At 39.3% G+C, this 16,862-nt stretch overlaps 1 protein-coding gene across 2 annotated transcripts in view; it reads right to left on the bottom strand.

The window, feature by feature from the left end:
* iglon5 (IgLON family member 5) overlaps nucleotides 1-16,862 on the bottom strand; it is a 342,705-nt gene that overhangs the window by 93,992 nt on the left and 231,851 nt on the right. For both annotated transcript variants that reach the window (XM_067447821.1, XM_067447820.1), the window contains exon 2: nucleotides 6,860-6,941. In XM_067447821.1, the coding sequence (XP_067303922.1) occupies nucleotides 6,860-6,941 (82 nt within the window). The remainder of the gene's footprint in view (nucleotides 1-6,859; nucleotides 6,942-16,862) is intronic.

Below are 16,862 nucleotides of genomic sequence, written 5' to 3'. Positions count from 1 at the left end.
GGTGCTTTTGAGAATATGAACCCCTGACAGCAGGTTCAGGAGTTCAATTGCTGGCTGATAGACCGAAACCATTTCATTTCTGCCTGGAAACTAAACTAGAGAGAGTGAAATTAAAGTGTTAAAAAATGCACCCTCCGGCAGGTGAGTATGATCAAACCTGTAGGGCAGGGCGATATGACACACACACACACACACACACACACACACAAACGCACACGCGCACAAATTAATGTGAAATAAATGCACTTAATGGAGTGATTGTTGGTCACAAAGACACAGCATTATTTTAGTATTATTTACATTCCATTATAGTATTTTTTAATATTTTGTATTATTCATTATAATAATATATTTTGTTATTTTATAAGTTATTTTTAACCTATTTTTAGTCATTTTAGTACTTTTTAGTATTGTTTATCTAAGTTATATTTGATCTGACTACAGCTTTATTTCAATAAAAACTAACATTTAACATTTCTTAAAGCCTTTATGTATAATGCATTATAAAGGTATTCATAATGTACGTTATAATGCATATATATATATATATATATATATATATATATATCTTTTCATACATATCTGCAAAATGCATTATAATATTTGCAGATTCCTTGTTATATCTGAGATTAGTTGTTTGTCCTGTGTTTTTAATGCATTATACTTTCTAAGGCTTAACATAAGCATTATAACTTCGCTTACAATTATTCACGCAATGCATTAAAAAGTCATAATTAATGCATTACAAATATTTTTATAATGTGCTATACATGAAGATTAGTTGCAGTAAGAAAGAATACATGTGTGTGAATGTGAGAGAACCAAGTGGAACTGAGGTTACAGGGAGAAGAGGTAAAGAAGGTGAAGGATTCTGAGTACTTAGGGTCAACAGTCCAGAGCAATGGGGAGTGTGGTAAAGAGGTGAAGAAGCGTGTGCAGGCAGGTTGGATTGGGTGGAGAAGGTCTGTGTGTGATAAAAGTGTACCAGCAAGAATGAAAGGAAAGGTGTACAGGACAGTAGTGAGGCCAGCGATGTCTTATGGTTTGGAGACAGTTCCACTGAGGAAAAGACAGGAGGAAGAGCTAGCGGTAGCAGAGCTGAAGATGTTGAGGTTCTCTTTGGGAGTGACGAGGATGGATAGGATCAGGAATGAGTACATCAGAGGGACCGCACATGTGAGATGTTTTGGAGACAAAGTTAGAGAGGCCAGGTTGAGATGGTTTGGACATGTTCAGAGGAGGGAGAGTGAATACATCGGTAAAAGGATGCTGAGGTTAGAGCTGCCAGACAGGAGGTCAAGAGGAAGACCAAAGAGGAGGTTTATGGATGTAGTGAAGGAGGACATGAAGGTAGTCGGTCTGAGAGAAGAGGATAGGAATAGATGGAGGCAGATGATTCGCTGTGGCGACCCCTGAAGGGAACAGCCGAAAGAAAAAGTAGATTATACATGAAAGCGTTATGTAAAAAATAAAAATAAAAAAAAATATCCAAAAACCACTAGGCCAGTGTTATATATTTTTAGTTGAGGTCTTACAATATCCCAAATGTTTCCACCTTTTTTTAAATTGTGAGAAAATTGCTATTTTAACCAATGAACATGTGAGGAACGTAATCTGTCGATGTCCTCATTTCTGCGTTACCCTCGGTTTCTGGTTTTATTCTGCAGAAGCGCTTTCCTCTCACTGCAGTGTGAACAAATGTCACAGCAGACGCTGAGCGAACACACAGAGTAACGTCAGAACATCATCTCAACACACTCAGATGAGTCTAATATGATCAACAGAGCTGCGTTCCTCACACTCATGACCGGAAAAGCAGAAATGGTGCCGGCGACTGTGGCATAATAAAAGTCCCGCTGCTCTCGAGGCTTGTGTTGCATTCATCTCATTAAAGGGTTAGTTCACCCAAAAATGAAATTTATGTCATTAATGACTCACCCTTATGTCGTTCCAATCCACACCTGTTTGACCGCTGTTCATCTTCATCTTAGAACACAGGTTAAGATATTTTATATTTTGTCAGAGAGATTCTGCCTCTCCATTGAAAACAAATGCACACTATACTGTCCCTTTCCAGAAAGGGAATAAAAACATCATCAAAGTAGTCCATAAGTGACATCTGTGGGTTAGTTAGAATCTCTAGAAGCCTCGAAAATACATTTTAGACCCAAAATAACAAAAACAAAAACTATGACTTTTTTTTCAGCATTGTCCGGTTTTGTTTTCAATCCTCAAAACAAAGATTCGAACTGTTATAACCATTCAAATCTTTGTTTGAGGATTGAAAACAAACCCGTTGGGATGAACGGGTCTTACGGGTGTGGAACGACATTAGGGGGAGTCATTAATAACATAGATTTCATTTTTGGGTGAACTAACCCTTTAACAATCGCTCCAGCGGCCTTGCTCAGCTCCACAACACTCGGTCCTGCTCTGATTCATACAAGAGTAAAGTTAATAATCACATCCATGATCGTGATTTCTGTAATTTCAAGTCATTTTAATTAATAAAATTATACGTTTCAACCACTTGGTGGAATTGGCAGACGTTCCCTTGGGCATCAAGCACCGTGATAGCAAGTAAAAGTGTTTTTGGGGATAAATATGCAGCTATAATGCATGTAGGTGATTTTGAATTGATATTTCATGTCGATATACAATGGTTACACACTTAAAACTGATCTTGGTGAAATATCTTTGTCAGACTGGCCAATCTATAGAACAGTGACAAGGAAAACTAACTTTATTGCACTCCTCATGGTCAAGAGCATTTCCTTGTGTTGTGGTTTAATTTAGTACAGCTACACTACTGGGCCACCGTAGCCATGAGCCCTTAAAGCGTCTCTTTGTTGAAACAGGAGATTTATGTGCCTGGTCACGTGAATGGTCCAGAGACCTGGAGGGCAACACATTTACCATCTCAAAAATATATGTGAACATGATGCAAGTTCTGTGGACTTGCTGCAGTCTCTCAATCAATACAAACAGACGAACATACACATGAGAAACACTTAAAGGGCCTTCATGTGATAAAACACTGAAAGATCAAATTCAGTATACACCTTATTGATGATGCATACTATATACAGGCGCAGAGATGAGCCCAGAATATGAAATGGTTAAAGGAACAATATGTAAAAAAAAATTAAATTAAAATATCCAAAAACTACTACAAGAATGTTATATATTTTGTAGGGGTGTCTCCGACTAAGGATTTACACATTCGAATCAGAATTTTCGAATCTCTCTATGGTCGACCGATATTCGAATCATCTGTGTGTGTGTAAACCATAGACCGTAAAAAATAAACGGTATAAACGGGTTGGGAAAGGCAGGACACTAGTCAGCAGGAGGCTAAGACTATTTTTATTTTACTTTACACACGGCACACAGCCACCACTTTTAATAAAGTGATCAAAACTAGGCTACACTACACATTCGTAAATTAACCGTTCTCTCGAAACACAGAACATCACGCAAATATATAAAAGAACATTTTGATAAATAAACCTAAAAAAAATTACCTGCCTAGAGAGGAAAAGAACACTTTGAGTGCGTTTATATGCGGATCTTAAGCCGATTGTGCCTAAAGGGGGTCGCACACCGGACTGAAGCTCAGCGCTGTGTCTCAGGTAACGTTATCTCACTTCAGGCAGACGTGAACATTATATACGCGCAAGCTCAATTTTGAATCGACTTCTGACAGAAGAGCTGCAGGATGAGTGCATCTTGTAGCACAGGGTGAAATCAGTATTTACATTCACGATTTGAGGGAAATATTCATTTAATCGCCGCGGAGAGGTATAGTATAGTGTATAGTATAGTGTAGTTATAGTATATAGTATAGTAATATAGTTGTATAGTGTCTTTGGGGAAATTGGCAGCCATTAGGATTGTTTAGTGATTTGGTCTTAGTGACTACTCCTAGCGTTTTATGCATTTAGGAGCTAGTTTTAGGGCTAAAATGCTTTGTGAAATAATCTTAGTGCAAAAATGTAGAAGTCCTAAAATTACGACTGGCACGCCCATTATTTTTAAGATTTTCTCCTAAATTGCCAAGTTAGGAGCTACTTTTAGCCTTAAGATGTTTTGTGAATACGGCCCCTGGTGTTGTTGATTTACCGCACAGAGTACCACGTTTTACCATACCTAATATGATCTCGCTCACTGCAGTGTGAACAAGTGTCTCATAGCAGCGTAGAGTGAACGCAGAGTAGCATTATAACATCCCTTTAACACACACAAATATGTGTGATATGATAAAACAGAGCTGCGTTAGCCCTCATACACATAAGCGGAAGAAGCAACTGTTATAATAAAAGCTCTGCAAAATCCAGTCGCCATCAAGCCTTGCCTTTGTTTGTGACCTCATGGGCGAAAAAAATGACATTGTGGCTTAAAGCGTTTTCTGTAAAAGGCTTTTCTATGGAGAAATGCTTAAAGGTGCACTATGTAGTATTTTTGCAGTAAAATATCCAAAAACCACTAGGCCGGTGTTATACATTTTGTTCAGTTGAATATCTACAATATCCCAAATGTTTTCAACTATTTGTAAATTGTGAGAAAATTGCTATTTTAACTAAGGACCGGGACGTGTCAGCATAGCGTTTGAGGGAGTCGCCTGTCAATCCCGTCATATCTGCGCTATACCCTGGGTTTCAGCTTTTATTTGGCAGGAGCGCTTTACTCTTAGCAGTGTGAACAAGTGAACGCACGGAGTAACGTCATAACATCGTTTTAAACACACTTAAATGTATCTATGATAAACAGAGCTCCATTACCTCATAATCATAACCGGAAGAGTGGATCAGTGCAGGCGCCCGGCGACTGTGTCCCGTCCCGTCATAATAAAAGTCCCGGTATTCGCGAGGCAGTTATTTGTTTAACAATCGCTCCACCGGCCGTGCTCAGCTCCACAACACTCAGTCCTGCTCTGCTTTACACTACAGTAACGTTAATAATCGCATGCATGAACGTGATTTCTGCCTGAGTCCTATTTTCCACCGGCTGTGATGAGAAGACCACATCTCCCAAGATACTGCGCTCACACTTTGTGTCATTAAACTACGCATTTGTTTTGAATAGGCGCCCTCCAGTGGACGGAAAGTTCCATAGTGCACCTTTAACGAGAAACTGTGTTGCATTTATATTCTGTTTTTTTTTTTTTGCTTGCGTGTGCATAATATGCATTAGTTTATTGAATTTGGCCTTTTAACATCACTGTTTTACTATTTAAAGGCCCACTGAAGTTATTTGTTGATAATTTCCACTGAAATGGGAAGACAGGCTGGGCCATATTAAACAGCTCCTCCACTTTTTTTAAATAGTCAATAGCATTTAGTTTATATCACATGGTTCCCTATCCCCTATATAGTGCACTGTCTGAATCGTTCCCTATCCCCTATATAGTGCACTGTCTGATCGTTCCCTATCCCCTATATAGTGCACTGTCTGAATTGTTCCCTGTCCCCTATATAGTGCACTGTCTGAATCGTTCCCTATCCCCTATATAGTGCACTGTCTGATCGTTCCCTATCCCCTATATAGTGCACTGTCTGAATTGTTCCCTATCCCCTATATAGTGCACTGTCTGAATCGTTCCCTATCCCCTAATTAGTGCACTGTCTGAATTGCATTCCCTATCCCCTATATAGTGCACTGTCTGAATCGTTCCCTATCCCCTATATAGTGCACTTTCTGAATCGTTCCCTATCCCCTAATTAGTGCACTGTCTGAATTGCATTCCCTATCCCCTATATAGTGCACTGTCTGAATCGTTCCCTATCCCCTATATAGTGCACTGTCTGAATCGTTCCCTATCCCCTATATAGTGCACTGTCTGAATCGTTCCCTATCCCCTATATAGTGCACTTTCTGAATCGTTCCCTATCCCCTAGTGCACTGGCTGATCGTTCACTATCCCCTATATAGAGCACTTTCTGAATTGCATTCCCTATCCCCTATATAGTGCACTGTCTGAATCGTTCCCTATCCCCTATATAGTGCACTGTCTGAATTGTTCCCTATCCCCTATATAGAGCACTGTCTGCTTCGTTCCCTATCCCCTATATAGTGCACTGTCTGATCGTTCCCTATCCCCTATATAGTGCACTGGCTGATCGTTCCCTATCCCCTATATAGTGCACTGGCTGATCGTTCCCTATCCCCTATATAGTGCACTGGCTGATCGTTCCCTATCCCCTATATAGTCCACTGTCTGAATCGTTCCCTGTCCCCTATATAGTCCACTGTCTGAATCGTTCCCTATCCCCTATAAAGAGCACTGTCTGGTCGTTCCCTATCCCCTATATAGTGCACTGGCTGATCGTTCCCTATCCCCTATATAGTCCACTGTCTGAATCGTTCCCTGTCCCCTATATAGTCCACTGTCTGAATCGTTCCCTATCCCCTCTATAGTGCAGTGTCTGAATCGTTCCCTATCCCCTCTATAGTGCAGTGTCTGAATCGTTCCCTATCCCCTCTATAGTGCAGTGTCTGAATCGTTCCCTATCCCCTATATAGTGCACTGTCTGAATCATTCCCTGTCCACTATGTGCCATTCACCATGTAGAAAATAGTAAATGTGTGAAATGTTTCAGATTCTAGAGAGCATTTGATTGAACAGAATATCTGATGAGAAGCTGAGTGATGTCATCAAAATCCTTGATCCATATTGGCGGAAGGTAGAGACTGTAAGTTTTGAATGCTTATAATGTCTAAATGTGAATTTTGTTATTGATTTGGAGCACACTAGCTTCTAGATAACAGGCTTCCATATATTCATACTAAAAGCCAAAAAACGTAGAAAGGGTTTTTGAATCATAAAACACACAAGGATGCAGGTGTGATGTGAAGTCACCTCAAAATGACGCTTTCTCCTTCCAGCACGGTAATGTTGTCGGGCAAGTGTCCGTACTCGGCTGCCTGAGCACCGGTGGGCCCTGCCAAAGAAAACGAGAGGAGAGACAGTGAGCATACAGCAGTTACTCCAACAACAGAAGGTCCACTCAATCCCCGAGTCCCCCGGGCGGCATGGCGGGTACTGAAGACCTCATTGATCCCGGTCAGGCAGGATTTGTTTTTGTGGTTTTGCTTAGTTATTTGTGAGGAGAGAATAATAAGACCGCAGAACGACAGCACGGAGCCGTCGGCACTGACCGTCAGCGGGCTTGAATAATGATTGGGCTCTGCCCCGCGCGCCGCCTGACCGTGCACTCGTCGAACAGACCTGATAATGAGCCCGGGGAAGAGGATTCGCACGGAAGCGGCAGAGCGTGAAATGAAGGGACCGCCGCTGGAATGGGAACACACACACATACACGCAGTTACTTGTGTACAAACACATACACGTGCGTTTTCATATGCACAAATAAAACTACACACGGAAATCATACTGGGATACGAACCGAGCAGGACATCAGAGGAAATGTGAATTTGCACGGGTTGTTTGCAGGTGGCACCAATTCCTTTTAGTTTTCAAACGCCATTCTTGTTCTTATCTATTGAGGTTTTGCAAAATACACTCCAATTTCCTGTGAAAATATAGATTAGAGTGCTAAAATTGCTGCCGCGTCAATGCTGCCAAATGCTTTAAAAAATATATGTATATTTTATATTATATTTGTATTATTTTATGTCTATATATATATTAAAAATATATATATAATATATATATAAAAATATATATATAAAGTTGCAATTGCAAAGGCCTATAAAGTCAGAAATTGCATGAAATAAAGCCGCAAAATGCGAGAAAAAGTCAGAATAGTGTGATATAAAGTTGCAATTGTGACTAAAAGTCTGAATTATGTGATAAAAAGTCAACATTTTGCAAGCTATAGTCACAATTGCAAAATATGAACTCGCAATTGTCTTTTAAATAGTTTTATTCCGTGGTGGAAACAGCTTCCATACTTGTGTGATGTTAAGCTAACTTAAAGCTGCAGTCCATAACTTTTTGCGCTTTAGTGGTTAATAAACAGAACTGCATGCGTGTTGCGGAAGAAATTTGCAGCCGGATCTACTTCTCTGTGTGTATGTCTATGGCGAGTCACGCAGGGACTGTGCTCCTCCGCAGCGGTTCCTACCAGACCGGTCTGAAATAGTCCCAATATAAACACTTATTATAAGTGCACCATAATGATTCAGGGTAAGACAAAAACACGGTTTGGAAAATGGATTCATGTTGTACATTCTTATTATATAGGCTATTATATATATATTTTTTAATCTTGAAACAAAAAACGTTACAGACAGCAGCTTTAATCAATTTCAGGTGCTTTACTGTACCACTGTATGTGTCAGCTACTTCATATCTCACAATTGAGACTTTCTTAATATCTCACAACTAGCACTTTATTTCTCATAATCAGTTAATAGCTCAAAATTAGGGCTGCACGATTAGTCGAAATCGAACCGCAATCGCGATTTGGCTTGTGTGCGATTATAAAGCTCAAAGGCTGCGATTTAAATTAAATAAATAAATGCCCAGTGTGTTAGCGAAGAGGGGCTCTGAGATAAACGCTGCTCCGTCTGAAAGACTGCGAGTTTGAGTCCCTTATAACAGGGCTTTTCAAACTGGGGTCCGGGGACCCCCAGGGGTCCTCCAGAAGGTTCTAAGGGGTCCCCAGAAAATTTCAGAGAATAAATAGACTAAGCAAAAATGGATAAAGTCTACTGGATATTCTAATAGTTTTTTCTACATGTTTCTCTCATTTCTTGCCGTATAAATTCTAGAATTGTTTATGTTTGCTTTGTGTCTTTAGTAAGTTTTTCCTCACTATAGTCCCCTTTATCTTTCTCACTGGGTTGTAAGGCAGTTTTCTTAACATATACGTTGCTTGCATACATGTATTGTGAATGTTGTATACACATTTTTTTTATTAAAAATGTTCTTCAGGTTTATACATCCAACATTAATAGCTAATTTAAGTTGGGAAATAATATATTGTATTTATAATATCACACTTACTATTTATCTAACCGTGTAAATGTTTTTTTGTACATAAAAATAGATGGATTTTAAGAAGGGGGTCCCCTGTTCATGTTCATCATATTTGGGGGTCCTTGGCATCATAGTTTGAAAACCCCTTGCCTTATAACGTGCGTTTGAAAAAGCAACACGAGTCAAACATCTTCACAAACTAGTGAAGCGTTCATAAACCTGTTCAACAAAAGACAACGTTTAATAACATGTTTACCTCACTTCATATCGTCAGTCGAGTGTGTGTGAGCTGATGTGGCTTCTCATCAGAGTGAGGCAGACGGTGCGTTATTTTATAGTACTCTATACAGTGATGAAGTCAATATGTCAATCAGCACTGCATTATAATATACTTTATTATTATTATGAAAATACCCTTAACGGCTTGAAGAACTCAAATACACCATATTTTGCTGCAGTCGTGTTTATTGTCGTCATGTTTAATCAAAGCGTCTCTATCTTCTGTTTACAGCGTTAGCTTCACATCATGGTGGATTTCCTGAAAACTAACGTCAATTACTTCTCTGAGGCGAATGTGGCGTTTTCCGCTCGAGGGCGCCCTCTGGCTTTCAGTATGAATGAAAAACTTTTGGGTAATCAATAATAATAAAATAATACTTAATACATTTTAAAACTTAATAAACATGTTTTTCTTCAATGTACAGGAGTTTTTTTCCCCCACAGTGAATGCACAAGAGGTATATCATATTAAAGACAGACTTTAAGAAATTGATAACACGGATAAACAACACACACACACACACACACACACACACACACACACACACACACATATTCACACATATATATATATATATATATATATATATATACATATATATATATATATATATATACATATATATATATATATATATATATATATATATATATATATATATATATATATATATATATATATATATATATATATATATATATATATATATAAAATTTATTTATTTTACAATAACTCTTTAGGCTCAGACCTTTTCTAATGTTTTTTAGTCATAGGCTGTCTGCATATTAATAGGTAACCCAGCAGGGTTTTTTTTGTAAAATAAGTTTTCTGTATAATATTACAAAAATAATAATAATAATTAGTATTAGTATTATATTGTTATATTTGTTCTGACATACTCTTTTTTTATTTGTAATTATGAAAATGTTATTGTAATGGTAATAGTTCTTATTTTTAAAAATATTTTTAGCAGTTAAAATAATCATTATTATTAGTCACATTAACATCTAAACACAAAATGTTATATACACACACTTTTCATTTGTAAAAAATAATTACAATAATCGCATTTTAAATCGCAATCGCAATTTTACCCAGAATAATCGCAATTATATATTTTCACCAAATCGTGCGGCCCTACTCAAAATGAGTCTTTATAGCTCACAACTGCAAAGTTATTTATGGTAAATGAGAGTGTATCTATCATAATATCACATTTATGTGCATTTGGCAGACAATGGGAAAACACACACATACACACACACTTGTGGACGAACGCTGTCACTTGTGTACAAACACATACACATGCGTTTTCATTTGCTCAAATAAAACTACACACGGAAATCATACTGGCATACAACGCGAGCAGGACATCAGAGGAAATGTGAATTTGCTCGGGCTGTTTGCAGGTGGCAAAACAACGTCAAATTCCTTTTTAGTTTTCAAACGCCATTCTTGTTCTTATCTATTCAGTGTGCAAAATACGCTCCAATTTCCTCTGCAAATAGAGATTAGCGTGCTATCGGAACAGAGGCCTCTCTCTCTCTCTCTCTCTCTCTCTCTCTCTCTCGGCGTGGTTCCGTCGCTGGCCACGTCAGTGCTGCCAAATGCCAGCGTCTTCGGGCTCTGCTCATAATCCCCGTCATAACCGCCACTGTCCTTAATATCTGCCGGCCAATATTTGGTCATCCTGCCTTCAAGGTTTAATATACGAGACACAAGTGCAGTCAAGAGTTAAGAAGCACCCGGAAGGTCTGTGGTGTTTAACGTGCGCGCGAAGCCAGTGAACCGACAGCTTGCCAAGTGTGATTGGAGAGAGTAAGGGAGGAAGACAAAAGGAGACGGTGGATTTTAAGCAGAGAGGCATGTGATGGCCAAGCGCTGGGCTTTTTTAATTTGAGAGGGAGCCACAGCGGAGGCGCCCCAAATTGCTCCGAGTAATGAAAAGAAGCGCGGGCTGCATTGTCATGCACGTCATGCTATCGTACACAAATTGCATAAAGCTGCTTTGCATTATCCGCTGAAGTGACCAGCAATGACATTGCTAAATTAAGTTTTCTCGACTTGCGGCACACAAGGGCACGGACTGATTTAAATCAGAGTAATTGCTTAATCATCTTTCATTATTTTCATTATTAATCATTCTTTTTTAAAGAAAAGCGCTTCTGTGCATGTGTAGGCTTATATGAGCTATGATTTTTGCAGAATGTATACTGTGCACAAAATGATCTGTTTGCTTTGCATTAAATATCCACTTAAAAATAGTGCAGGTTAATATTACTTAAGTGCATTGCATTGTGAGTTTTACACTGATCAGGCATAACATTATGTCCTAATATTGTGTTGGTCCCCCTTTTGCTGCCAAAACAGCCCTGACCCATTGAGGCAGGCATGGACTCCACTAGACCACTGAAGGTGTGCCGGCTTGCCTTCTTCCCATAGTGACACCTTTCTGTCAGAACCAGCATTAACTTCTGGAGCAGTTTGAGCTCCAGTAGCTCGTCTGTTTGATCGAACCACACGGGCCAGCCTTTACTCCCCACGTGCATCAATGAGCCTTGGCCGCCCATGACCCTGTGGCCGGTTCTCCACTGTTCCTCTTGGAGCACTTTTGATAGATACTGACCACTGCAGACCGGGAACAGCCCACAAGAGCTGCAGTTTTGGAGATGCTCTGACCCAGTCGTCTAGCCATCACAATCTGGCCTTTGTCAAACTCGCTCAAATCCTTACGATTGCCCATTTTTCCTGCTTCTAACACATCAACTTTGAGGACAAAATGTTCACTTGCTTCCTAATATATCCCACCCACTAACAGGAGCCGTGATGAAGATATCATCAGTGTTATTCACTTCATCGGTCATAATGTTATGCCTGATCGGTGTTCATTGCATACAGAAATTCTGCGTGCTAGGCATAATATCTGTACTATATCGAGTAATGAAATTGGTATATTGGTGTGCTACTTCAAACACAGCCTAAGAGTGGCACTTAAATAAAATCATTCAAATGTACAGTGCTTGATTCATATATAAATATATAGTTAAATGCAACTATGGAAGACAAAAATGCTGAAGCTTTAAATTGCTTTCCTAAATCTACTTGCCAATCGAGTAAACATAAAAAAATACCAGCAAAAAGGCGAATGCTGATGGAGATTTGGGGCCGAAGACACACTTTGTATTACATTAAACTAAACAAGATGATTCAAAGATAATATCTCTGGGCTGGCTGCTTATAAATTGAAAATTTGATAATTTATTCTGTCCACTAATGTACCCTGCTGTATCCTACAGTGCAACGCACCCAATGTGACCTTCCGATTGCAGTGTGATGAATGAGTCCGATTTTTACATCACTGAAGGGGTGTTGCATGTTCTTTATTGTGAAATGTTGCTGTTTGAGCATGAAAAAGCTCTGCAAAAGTCCCTCCAGCGGGAGTTCTTTATATCAGTGTCAGTGTTTCTGAAATCCCTGAAACACCTATTGTAGTCTTGAGTTTTCTTCAATGAACGTCCCAATATTCCTCATTTAAATAATTCACACAAAGAAAAGGGGCGGGCTGGTTGAGTTAGTAGTGTTTAAAAATGGCGGTTATGGTAAGGGGCATAGACAGTAAAAGAAATGGACAGAGCGTTCCCATTGACTTCAATGGCGGAAAATGAGGCCAATCAGAGGCACTCACCTGGTTATGATGCAATCGTTAGCCTGTTTTTACAAAAACAGCTTCTACGGGGCGATAGTGTAAGATACAAGGTAATGGAGCCTTTTATGCATTGTCGTGTTTCTTTATAAATTAACAATGGACAAATGGAGTCTTTAAACGCCTCAGATGTAAAGTTATTCACTGTCAAAGTGACTCAAAGATGAATGGGAGTCAATGGGATGCTAACAGCAGGTGATGGATTGGTTAGCAATGGCCGCCCCTATGGGTGGAACGCTTTCTGAGCGCTAGATTACCCCCTTGGTATGGGGTGGGACATTTTCCAAACACGCTCAAAGCACTTGACTAATCACAACACACTGCTCCAGCCGACCAATCAGAGCACTGTGTGCTTTTCAGAAGGAGGGGTTGCTTCGAGACGGGGGCTGAACCTGATATCGTCCCCTATACCCTCTAATAAGGCATTATTTGAGGGGACAGCCATTTGTTGTGGTGTCAGAAACCATAGTGGGCGTTATTGAGTGCACTCATTCAATCCCACATTGCACCGCAATAACAAGTGTACGGCCGATGTACACACAACGGCTGTCTGACTTTCATGCGCTCGTTTCATTCACTCCTTCAGTGAATTTTATTAGTGGACTAACCTAGGGAACAGTGAATGAGGGTTTAGGGGGCAATTTCAGATTCAGCCTATGATTTTATCTGGAAATAAAGCAAAAAAACAGAGAAAAATAAGAAGTAGTCCTCAGATTCCATGTAATTTATAGCAAGAAATTCCACCTCAGATGGATTAATTCAAAGATATTATTATTGCATTATTAACCAACATGGTTGAACGCCACATTTGTGGCAGTACGGTTTTGGGAAACAGCCGTGACTAGCTACGCGATTTGTTCAATAATGCATTGTAATCTGATGAGTAATCGTTGAGTTGTACATGAAACTCAACCCAGAGCGTTACTGACAGACTGGGAAGAGAGGAGCTGCAACAAGGGAGAATATGAGGTTAATAAGTTGTTTTTTAAACATTTAATTCTTAGTAGAGTCCTAAAACTAAATCAAGGCTTTAATAGGTCCCCTTTAACACCTTGTGCGTATGGCGTATTATTTGTTCAGACTGCCAAAAGTGAAGACATTTAAATGCAAAATAACCGTATTTATTTACAAGATGGCAGGACAACTAAAATTAAACATGTAACTTGTGGCAACAATGTAGCATACTACATCTTCCACTGCATTTTTTTTTTAAATAAACAGCAGGCAGTGCATAGTATGCACTGTGCAGTATGATGTTATCATCATGCAAGTATTGCATTGTGAACATCCCTGAAATTCTCTGGCCTTAAAGCAAATTTAGTTGCTATGCACTTCAGGGTAGTCCGGATGCAGGGCACTTTTTCCTCCTACTCTCTAAAAAGCCAAGGTTTCTTCTGCGGATGTGCTTTGTTCTTGATGTATGAAACAACCTTGCAGACGTCCTGACAAATAAAAGCACAGTTCAATGAATCAAGCATTAAACTTAAAGCATTGAGGGTAATTCAATTCTAAAATCTACTCCTTTCACTTGCTTCCATTTCTTCAAATACTTTGCATCAAGCGCATGATGCATGCACAAGGTAAAGTCCCAGTGCATTATGGGGATGGGTATAAAACAGAGGAGGCAACTCCCAATTCCCTTTTCAATTCTTATCTTCACAGCTCAATTGGCACCTCAGATTTTAATACCTGGCAGGTTCTGCTCCCCAGCTCGGTGTGTTATATCTCTAGCTGGGTCAACACTCCCATGCCGCGTGCACAAATATGCTTGATTATGAAGTGCTCCATTCTATTTTCACTCTGTTTTGCAAACCACATCGGTCTTTTCCCAGGCTGATCCCAGCAGAAATTAGACGATGCACTAGGTTTGCTTACTGGGGGAGAAATAATATTTGGGGGCAGTGAGAAATGCACCTGATAATAAAACAAAACAGACAGGGCAATTAATAATACGATTTTTTTTTTAATTATGTTAAAATCACATTAAGTTTAATATCCGGTTGCCACAAACACAAGGGTGAATAACTATTCCCAATCCAAATGTACCAGATAAACATGCCATGTAGGGATGTCCCGAGTTGACCTCAAGGATCCGTATTGGGGCCAATTAAGCATTTTTTTAACTGATCATATTTGGATGGGATTCAGAACGATGATCAAAACACGGAGTAGATGGAGTTCACCAAAGCTTCACAGTCCTATAGCTCGACATTTCATTCAATAACATGTTTAATGTAATAAGGTCATTATTTTACATTATGCATATGGCAGCAATGCAGCATATGATATTGCTTGTTTCTGCTTCTTCTTCACATGTGTTTTGATCAGGAGACTCAGTACTCTTTCAGAAGTTGTGAAGATGAGGTGGATGAGCAAGAGACGTGGGAGGAGCTAGGGGGACTCGCTTGTCCACCTCGCCACAGTGTAATAGCGCCCCCTACCATATAACACTGAAAACACGGAAAGCTGGAAAATTTTGATTGGCGGGGAAAGAGCTCACTGTTAAAAAACTTTTTTACATTGCTGTCACTGGGACGGTACCATAAGGTACAAAAGCAAAAAGGAACTAATATGTATCATTAGGGGTGAGTAAGGTACAAAGATGTACCTTTTCACTTTTGTACCTTAGGGTACCGCCCCAGTGAGAGCAATATACCTTTTTTCTGAGAGTGTTAAAAGGAAAACAAGTCTGTGTACTAGCTTCTGTGTTTCTAATATTTTATGCACACTTTTGTAACAAATCACTCATTTATTTATTTTTTATTTATATCTACTGTCTGAGATGTCAAAAATCCAGCCTTAAGGCTAAAGTATACATCACTTTTTACACATACGCGAGGGTCAGCATTCAGCACGCGACGCATATTTCGTACTGAATGCGCAACGGCAAAAACATTTACGCTTATTGTTATGCACAGGTCGCACATGCACTTTTTTTTTTTTTTTTTGGGCAGTTTTACATGGGTTGTAACTTGTGGCGAGAGATTCCTCAAAACTGCACATCCGTCAAATGAAGTACACTTTCCAAGGCTGTGGGTTCAACTGTGTGTAAAAAAATTTGGTTGACTATCTACTGAAAATATTGGATTATATTGGAATTGCTTAGTAGTGATAATTGCCCCTTTTTACATTTGAGCCCCTGCCCCAGAGAAACTCTCTGCACAACCCTATTGAAATGTTCAACGCATCAGATCAAATTGGGGGCACAAACAACTTGACCAGTATAACCCTAATACAATGCAATGAAAAAACGCTCTAGATAGACAGATGGCCATAATGCACTGGCTCATAACACTGCAAAAGGCTGCAGGATGTGCTATAGGGTCCACAACATCACAGTTTCATGTTCTCAAATCTGTCACAACTCAATCTCAATCCCTACGGACCAGAGACAGTGTGTGAAAACAGCTGTGAAAGAGTCAGTACAAAGTAAAAGTGCCTCAGAGAGCGACATAAAAAGCACATGAACCGAAGATGGTCCTTGATGCAGTTTCTGAAAAAGTGTCACTTGTGTCATCAGAAGCAGATGGAACGGTTTATGATGGCGTTAGAAGTGGCTCATACAGGACAGATTTTCTGCAATGATCGTGTAAATATACATAATATAAAAGTGTTTATTTAATGTTTAAAAATGAAGTTATATTTAACAATAATAAACTATTTTTAATACAACTTTTAAATTGCATTTAAAAAAGTATTTGCCAGCTGCTTTTTTTATCCATTAGCAAATCACAGGGGAAAAAAGAACAAATAGCATTGGACGGTTCATCGTCTGGGCTCCAGACTGAGACAGAATGGTTGCATTTTGCATCCTTTTTTTCCAGCTGGTGCAACAAAATTTAGTTGGCGGTTGCACTGGTGTCACCACCCAACGGATAAGAGCTGCCGTTACAAGAAACAAAATGAAAGTAGAATGAAAACACACTACTCGTATA

This window comes from Pseudorasbora parva, chromosome 7, assembly GCF_024679245.1.
Source record: "Pseudorasbora parva isolate DD20220531a chromosome 7, ASM2467924v1, whole genome shotgun sequence".
NCBI lineage: Eukaryota > Metazoa > Chordata > Actinopteri > Cypriniformes > Gobionidae > Pseudorasbora > Pseudorasbora parva.
The sequence above is the reverse complement of the archived record's forward strand: the minus strand, read 5'-3'. Positions and strand labels throughout refer to the sequence as shown.